Raw genomic sequence first — 9,457 nt, forward strand, 5'->3', positions numbered from 1 at the left:
CTAATGCTTTTGGCCCATAATCGCAGAGGCTATTACAATGCAAATGAATATCTAAATACTGGCCAAATAATGTGAGAGTTTCTGACTCAACCACACTTTCAGGTAATGCATTTTAGACTCCTGCCACCCTCTGAGTGAAAAAAAATTCTCCTCAACTCTCTTCTGATTTCTCTACTAATGGTAAAAGTGCCTTCCCTTCATAATCATACATACTTCCATCAGGTCTCCTCTCAAACTTCATTTCTCCAAGGAAAGCAACCCAATCCAATCTTTCCTCATAGCTCAAATGCTCCAGCCCAGGCAGCATCCTGGTAAATCTCCTCTGCACTCTCTCTAGTGCAATCATATCCTCTCTATAATGTGGTGACCAGAACTGCACACAATACTCAAGTTGTATCCTAAGCAGTCTTTTATATCACTGAGCATAACCACCCTGATCTTGTACTCTATGCCTCACTGAATAAAGACAAGTATTTGTTAAGTTTTCCGGGTTGAATTCCATCTGCCACTGCTCTGCCCAGATGACCAGTCCATTGATTTACTTCTGCAATTTATGACTATTCTCCTCACTATTTTCCACCCTACCAATGTTGGTGTCATCTGCAAACCTCTTGATCATTCCCATTTTGTTTAAATCTAAATCATTGATATAAACAAAAACAGTATAGATCCCAGCACCGAACCCTGTAGAACCCACTGGAAATAGCCCAGACACAGAAACATCTCACTGCCAGCACATTTGCTTCCTACTTCTCAGCCAGTTTTAGATTCAACTTGTCACTCTGTCTTGGATCCCATGGGCTCTTAACCTCTTGACCAGTCTATCATGAGGGACCTTATCAAAAGCTTCACTAAAGTCCATGTAAACCACATTAAATGCTTGACACTTATCAAACATTCCTGGTTACCTTCTCAAGAAATTCATATTCGTCAAATATGACGCTCTCCTAAAAAATCTACGCTGACTATCCCTGATTAATCCTCGTGTCTCCAAGAGCAGATACAACCTATCCCTCAAAGTTCTTTCTAATAACTTGCCCACCACTGAGTTTGACTGACTGGCCTGTAGTTTCCTGGTCTATCCCTTCAACCTTGTTTTAACAATGGGTCTATAACGATTATAACAATGTCAGCCAGATGGACCACATAGAATATGAGTTCCTTGATTGCGGCTGTCAGCCTGCTCCAATCAGGGAGTCCTGGCTGACAGATAAGAACAGGGGTGTCAGAGGTTCTGTCCACTCTGAGGGCTGGCTCTGAGGGAGCTGGATCAGTGTCAAGGACTCTCCATGTGTAAATAAAGGGTGACTTAGTGACCGGATACCAGACTCTGTGGCGTTATTTCGGTGGCAATGAGATAAATGCACACTCAAGAAGAAATTCGCTTGCAACAGTCATCTTTGGGTTGGGGTAAGTATTTCTGGCATCATTCTGTTATTTGGGGAACTTTACTTGTTCGATCCTGCCATCGAAGGCTGGGCCCAGTATGTGGAAAGAATGTGTTATTTGTTCTGGGCAAATGACACTGGGGAGGATGAAAAGCAATGAATAATTTTCCTGACAACTTGTGGGCCCACAGCTTTTTTGGTTACTAGGACTCTACCTTTCCCTGAGGCACCAGATACTAAAACCTTTCCTGAGTTGATGAATTTTGTTAAGGAATATTACGACCACAAACCTCCTCTAATTTTGAGACACTATCAGTTTTACTCAGCAATTTGAGAACCATGGAAATCTGTATTGCGATTTTTGACTAGGTTAAGACGACTGGTGGAGGACTGTGACTTTGGTTTAACCGTTAATGAGATGCTGAGAGACCATTTGATATGTGACATTAATGATGTAACCATGCAAAAGAGCCTATTAGCTGAAGCCCAACTGGACTTCAAAGATATACTACAACTGGCTTTGTCATTGGAAAAAGCAGTGAGTGCAGCATATGTGCTGCAGGGTATTCCGATGGAAGTGGACACCTTCGCCAGTCTGACTGAGCTTGGAAAACGTCATTTGAGTGAAGGCAATTACATAGCCTTGCTCAGGACATGTCTTGAACAGAGGGACTCTAGGTCAGCCCACAGCAAAACCCCAAAACAAAGCTAAACCTCGGCCAAACGGTTAAAATTTTCTTCAGGATCCAGACCGGCGACGCATTGTATTTGCTGCCGGTATGCAGACCTGAGACGGCAAAAGAGTCCTACTAGACATAAATTGAGTAAGCAAACTCATGGGCTAGTATTCAGAAGAGTGCACGCCCTGTAAAGTCTAGGAACTTCTGGTTTGGAACCGTAAAATTGCTTAACAACATCCAAATCCGAACCAATCAAAATAAACGTCCGGTTAAACGGTCACCTGCTTCTAATGGCAGTCGATACCAACGCAGACACTTCAGTGACTACAGAACGAGTCTTTAACAAAATTCACTCTGGGCTTCAACCCTTAAGTTTGCGTAAGATCTTGGCTAGACTGTGAACCTAAACTGGGGATCTTCTACAGATTAAGGGGATAACTTCGGTTCTGGTCTCTTAAGAAAAGCAGCTGGTTCAGTTACCACTGACTGTAGTAAAAGGCTCAGGCCCAAGCTTAATGAGGTGAAATTGGTTAAGAAAGATTCATCTGGATTGGCTGAACATTTTTTGATCTGAAAATGGCTGCCTGAGTTAAGTCCTAATCCCAGAAGCTTTTCAGAAAGGTCTAAGGACTATTAAAGGAGCCAAGGCCATCTTGCATGTTGACCAGGAAGCAATTCCTCGATTCTGCAAAGCCCGCCCAGTGTCATTTGCCTAACAGGCAAAAGTAGAGGCAGAACTCAGAAGTAAACACATCATCAAGCCAGTCCAGTTTGCAGAATGGGCTGCACCAGTCATACCAATTGTGAAGCCCGACAGGTCAGTTTGCCTTTGTGGGGATTTTAAACAAATGGTAAACCACTTTTTGCAGCTGGATAAATACCCATTCCCTCGCAAAGAGGATTTATACGCAAAGCTGGCAGGGGAATATCCTTCACAAAGCTGGGCATGAGCCATGAGTACTTGCATTTGCAGTTAGATGAGGATTCCCAGAAGTATGCTACAATTAGTACTCATAAGGGTTTGTACTAATATACGAGATTGCCATTTGGGGTATCATCAGCCTGTGCCATTTTTCAGCGGACAATGAAAAATGTTTTACAAGGTCTTCCCCAGGTCGCCATTTATCTAGGTGATGTGCTAATAACAAGGAAGACCAATAAGAAGCACTTAGAGAACTTGGACATAATCCTTAGATATTTCTCCAAGGGAAGTGTATACCTTAGAAGGGAAAAATGTGTGTTCCTGGCACTCCAAGTGACTTACTTGAGCTACAGAGTCGACAAGACAGGGTACACCCATTGGAGGATAAAGTGAGGGTGACCAAAGTTGCCCCAGCTCCCATTTCTGTAGCAGAGCTTAGTTCTTTCTGTGGGCTGGTGAACTATTACAGAAAGTTCACATAAAACCTGGCCTCCATCCTGGCACCTTTGCACTAGCTCTTTAAAAAGGATCGGCCTTGGAAATGGTCGCATAGCCAAGCCAAAGACTTCAGGGAAGTGAAGAAACAGCTATCATCCTTTAAGATGTTAGCACACAATCATCCCAAGTGAGATCTGGTGTTGACATGCAATGTCTCCTCATACAGCAGTGGGGTAGTATTAGGTGGCCTAATGGAGGGGAATACCCAATAGCATATGCATCCAAGACTTTGGCTAATGCAGAGCGAAAATACGCCCACTAGAGAAGGAAGGTTTGGCGGTCATAGTTGGAGTCAGGAAGTTCCACCAATACGTGTACGCACATAAATTTGTAATAATAGTGGACCACAAAACCCTGTTAGGTCTTCTTAAACGGCACAAGGCAATAGCTTCAGGTTGAATTCAGTGTTGGAGTCTAATACTAAGTGCATATAATTACAAGTTGGAACACCGTCCAGGAGGCCTAGTAGCAAATGCAGATGTACTGAGCTGCTTCCCTCTGCTAGATACACCAACGGTGGTACTGCCACTGGAAGAGTCCGTAACGGTTTTAAATTTTCTGAACACACCTCCAATCACAGCTGACAATATCAGACTTTGCGATGCCAAAAGATGCGGTCCTGGCAAAATTTAAAACAGCTGGAGGTGAGGGAGGAATCCAAAAGGCTACCACAAACAGAACTGAAACTCTTTTGGACCCAGAGAGACCAGATCACAGTACAAAACGGCATATTACTATGGAACAACAGCAATTGTCCCGAACAAAGGTCACCGCCAGATACTGGCTGAATTCCACCAGGGTCATCCAAGGGTCTCCAGAATGAAGATATTGGTGATAAGTTTTGTCTGGTGACCAAGATTGGATGCAGGTATAGCTGTGTTGGGGGGGCAGTGCCCAGAGTGCAACACAGACAAAAAATACCGCCAGCAGCTCTCCCACATTGGTGGGAATGGCCAGGGTAAACCCTGAATTCAGTTACTCGTCGTCTATGCAGGTCCTTTCATGGGCTCAATGTTCTTAGCCATTGTGGACACCCCACACAAAATGGCAGCACATGCATAAAGTTCATTCATCAAACATGGGGAAAACAGTAGAAAACTGCACATATCTTTTGCAGTACACGGACTCCTGGAAGTGTTGGTCACAAATATCTGGCCGTCGTTTACAGCAGGGGACTTCGGTATGTCCTAAAGTCAAATGGTATTCGTCATATAAGGACAGCTCCATACCATCCATCATCCAATGGCCTGGCAGAAAGAGCAGTCCAAACTTTGAAGGCAAGCTTAAAGAAACAGTTTACGTCTTCACTAGATACTAAACTGTCCCGGTCCCTATTTGATTATCAATTACCCCCCGTGCAACTAAAGGGATAGCTCCAGGAGAGTTGCTAATGGGGAGAAGATTCCACACCAGCTTAATTCTGATCTTCCTGGACATGAGGGGGTTGGGGTTAAAAGGGAATCAGGATGCCAATGCTGGACATAAGACTCTGCTAAGTGAGAGAGGCAGTTTACTTCAGAGATGAAGTTTGATGCAGGAACCACTGGTATGGCCCTGATTGGGTAAAAGGCACGGTTGGTGCGAGGTCAGGTTCAGTGACATATAAAGTTTGAGTGGGTACAAAGGTCCTGAACAAGCACATGGACCATATGAAAGCTGTAAATTCACAAACGGTGCGGGAGTAAAACATGCCCTGCTCCTTGACTGCCTTTCTGACTATTCAGGAACCCAAGGCTCCTTCCTCTCCCATCAAGTGCTGAAGATACCTCAGAATCTGAGATGGACATGGTGAATGTCACCGCTTGATGCCTTTGCTGCCTAAAGAGGAGAATGAATTTCTTCAGAGATGCTCTGGGCGCATGAAATGAGCTACTTTGTGTTACACGCTGCCAATATCACAGGCAGAGTGAACCTGGTCCAGTACTAAAACACCCCAGGAGAAGCTACAAAAAAAAGAACCAGCCTATGTCCTCAGACTCAGAGGGGGGGAAAGTAGTGATTGTAATGAGGTCAGCCAGGTGGACCTCATAGAATATGAGTTGCCTGACTGAGGCTGTTAATCTGGTCCAATCGGGGAGCCCTGGCTGACAGGTAAGAACAGGAGTGTCAAAGGTTCTGTTCACACTGAGAGCAGGCTCTGAGGAAGTTGGATCAGTGTCAAGGATTCTCCATGTGTAAATAAAGGGTGACGTGGTGATGGGATACCAGCCTCTGTGGAGTTATTTTAGGGACAATATTACCAGTCCTCTAGCACCTCATCTGTAGACAGAGACGATGTGAAAATTACTGCTTTGCTTACTTCAACAGCCTGGGATAAACCTCATCATAGTCTGCACATTCATCCACTTTTAAGACTGCTAAACCCAACAGTATCTCCTCTCTCTCTATTTTAATTTATTCAAATCTTTCACAGTTTTCTAAACTGATGTTCATATCTGGGACATCCTTTTGCATTGTGAAGACTGACACAATGTATTCATTGAGGGATGTGCTCATTTATTCTGGGTCCACATGCAGATTCTGTCTATGGTACCTATAATTTTCATGGAGCTATATAAAACTACCCAAGATGCAGCAGCCTGTCAGCCAACCTTACTTACCTTATCATATAATTTTTTTCCCAAGTGTATTTCATCAGAAGCACAGAATTGTTCCAGTGCAAAATGGAGCCATTCAACCCGTCCTGTCTGTACTGGCTCTCTGAATGAGCAATTCACTTACAGCCATTCCTCAGCCCCAATAACTCTTTACATTCTTTCTTTGCAAACAATAGTTTAATTTGCTGCGGAATGCTTCAATTGGACCTGCCTTCACCAAACTCTCAGACAATGGATTGCAGATCTTAACCACTTGCTGTGTGATAAACATCACTTGTTTTTTTTTGTAAGTGACTTTAAATCTGTGCCCTCTCATTCTCAATCCCTTCAAAAGTGGGAATAGTTTCTCCTTACCTACTCTTTTGAGCTCTCTCAGTATGAATTTGAATACATCTATCAAATCACCTCTGAGCTTTAGGCTTCTCCAAAGAAAACAGTCTGAATTTCTCCAATCTATTTTCATAGCTGAAGTCCCTGATCCCTGGAAACATTCTTGTGGATATTTTCCGCACTTTGTCTCATGTCTTCACCTCCTTCATCAAATGTGGCATTCAGAGTTGGACATAAATCTCCAGCTGATGCCAAACTAGTGTCTTACATAAATTCATTACATCCTTCTTGTTATTGTAGTCTTTGCTCCTATAACTAACCTATAAACCAAGCTGTCAACCAGTCCTGCCACCTTCAACAACTTAAGTACATATACACCAAGGTCCCTTTGCTCCTGCACCTTTAGAGTTGCAAAATTTATTTTAAACTGTCACTTCATGTTTTTCCAACCAAAATGAACCACTTCACATTTCTCCACATCGAACTTCATCTACTGTTTGTCTGCTCATTCCATCAACCTGTCTATTTCCTTTCAAAGTTCCAAACTAACTTTTTCACAGTTCACAAAGCTTTCAAGTTTTATGTTATGTACAAACTTTGAAATTACACCCTGTATATCAAAGTCTAAGTCATTAACACACATCAGGTAAAACAAAGGTCCCAACATTGACCCCCGGAGATCTTGAATACAGACCTTCTTCCAGCCCAACAAACATCCACTAACCACTACTCTTTGTTTCCGGTCACTAAGCAATTCTGTCTTAAATGTTGCTACTGCTCCTTTCATTCCAAATTTGCTCACCAGTCTGTCATGTGGTACTGCACCGAATGCCTTTTGGAAGTTATGTACTCCACATTAACAGCCTTCCCATGTCAACACTCTCTGTTATCAAAAAACATCAAGAATATTGAAATATGATTTTCCCCTAATAAATCTATGGTAGCTTTCCTTAATTAATTGGCATTTATCTAAATGCTATTTATCTTGTCCTGAATTATTATTTCTAAAAGTTAACTCACCATCAAAATTAACTTGACTGGCCTGCAGTTGCACGGCTTATAGTCACAGCCTTTTCTGAACAATGGTGTCAAGTTTGCAATTGTCCACTCATCTGGCATGACTCTGAATCCAGGGTGGATGACAAAATAATGGCCCATGCCTCTGCAATTTCCTCTGTCACTTCTCTCAGTATCCTTGAATTCATATCACCTGTTTGCATATTCACCTGAAGTACAGACAGCATATACAATACATCCTTCTCACCAATTTCAAACTTTTCTCGTGTCTACATTACCTCTTCTTTAACCATGACCCGGGAAGCATCATCTTTCTTGGCAAAAGACAGTTATAAAGTATTTACTTTATACCTCAGCTATTCCTTCTGCCTTCATGTGTAAAACCTTTTCTGGTCCCTAGTCAGCTAATCAGTCCTACTCCTCCTCTTATCCCGTCCTCCCTTTACTATTTATATGCTTACAGGAGACTTTGGGCTTTATTTCTAGTTTGACTGACAGTTTTCATACATTCTCTTCGAATCTCTTATTTGCAGAACGGGGCTCACAACACGGACCTGTCCTCAGCCTTAGAGATCTCTAGTAAAAATGCAAACCTCTGGAATGGGGTTAGGAATCTCAAAATTGTTTCCAAGCTGCAGCTGGACCCCTCCATACAGTCTCCCAATTCAGTGAAAATCCAGGTCATTGAACCTGTTATGTACTTATCATTAATAACTCACCAATGTAGTTTTTTGAAATTGCCAGCTCCCGTATTTCAATATGAACTGATCCTCTTGGAATCTGGACAACTTCCATGTAACCTGAAAGCACAACATTTACTATATGATGACTTTATACACATAGAAAGACCAACAGTAACCAGTTTTATTATTCCACTGTAAAAAAAAGGACAACCTTAACTGGTTTAGTTGTGGCTTATGCTTTGCAGTTGTAACAATGGCAAAACTGTCAGTGTTTGCCATCCTTCCAACTGTGAAACTGCAGCAGCATTTGGCATCACACATGTAAAGTTAAGTGCAGAAACCAGAAACTGCTGTCAATGATTCCTTGCTACTCCATGAGATGCACTTTTGAAATCACATAAGTTGGTGTGAATTTCCTCTTTGACACTATTCATGTGTTTCACTTATTATCAAAGATGGCTGTATCATATGTGGCTGCCCACAGTGTACTCAATGGTGAACTGTTTGATTTTGTTGGGACAGCCCAGTCTTCCTATCTTCCCTTTTGCCCTGACCTGTCTGTATTCTTTGCTGTACAGAGAAAGCCACGGCATTACTTTTTCTTATGAATTTTCCTCCCAGTCCATGGTGGATATACCACAGTTCCTGATGTTCACCTTCAAGGAGCACTTGAACAAACTTGAGCTTTGCAGTTGGTGTCTATATTTACATTGTGAATGCATGATCACTTTAGGGATTTTATCATCAGTCACACGTGCAACATGTTTACTCTATCTGAACTGGGCTCTGGTGATGAGTTCTTCAATTGCAGCCTCACTATGAATCCCTTGAAAAGTTACACCTCGTTAAAGAAGTATAACTGGGATCTTTCAACACTCATGGGGTTGAGATCCTTCAGAAGCGTTTCTCCCTGCGACTCCTGAAACACACACTTGCAGCAATGCGCCGGCATCTCCAGGCACTACAATCAAGCCTACCCCAGCTCAGAGCCTCCCTCTCCCAGACCTGCAAAGGACCTCTCCTGTTTTTTATTCTACGTAGGATCCACAACCTGAACTCCCAATTCTACTCAGCTTTATTGGACACTAAAAACCGTAAGTACAGTAAACTTACTGGTGCCTACCACCCAAAACGGGCTTCCTCCACCCCCCAAATCCCCAGCCGTACCCAGGACCTTCCCCACAATGGGTCCGCCGCCATTGGCCATGAGGCCACTATCGGAGAACCCACAGATGACGTCACATCCGCCACCGCCGGGTTCCCCACTTCCGGGACAGCAAGCACCATCGCTGCCGTTGCCACCGACACTGAAGTCGCGACCACCCTCACCGCTACTGCCGCC

The 9,457-nt window shown here is 43.1% G+C and overlaps 1 protein-coding gene across 1 annotated transcript in view; it reads right to left on the reverse strand.

The window, feature by feature from the left end:
* adamts6 (ADAM metallopeptidase with thrombospondin type 1 motif, 6) overlaps positions 1-9,457 on the reverse strand; it is a 304,519-nt gene that overhangs the window by 52,354 nt on the left and 242,708 nt on the right. The window contains exon 17 of the mRNA XM_048598741.1: positions 8,152-8,232. Within this exon, the coding sequence (XP_048454698.1) occupies positions 8,152-8,232 (81 nt within the window). The remainder of the gene's footprint in view (positions 1-8,151; positions 8,233-9,457) is intronic.

This window comes from Rhincodon typus, chromosome 1 (assembly GCF_021869965.1).
Source record: "Rhincodon typus isolate 14 chromosome 1, sRhiTyp1.1, whole genome shotgun sequence".
In the NCBI taxonomy this organism is placed as follows: domain Eukaryota; kingdom Metazoa; phylum Chordata; class Chondrichthyes; order Orectolobiformes; family Rhincodontidae; genus Rhincodon; species Rhincodon typus.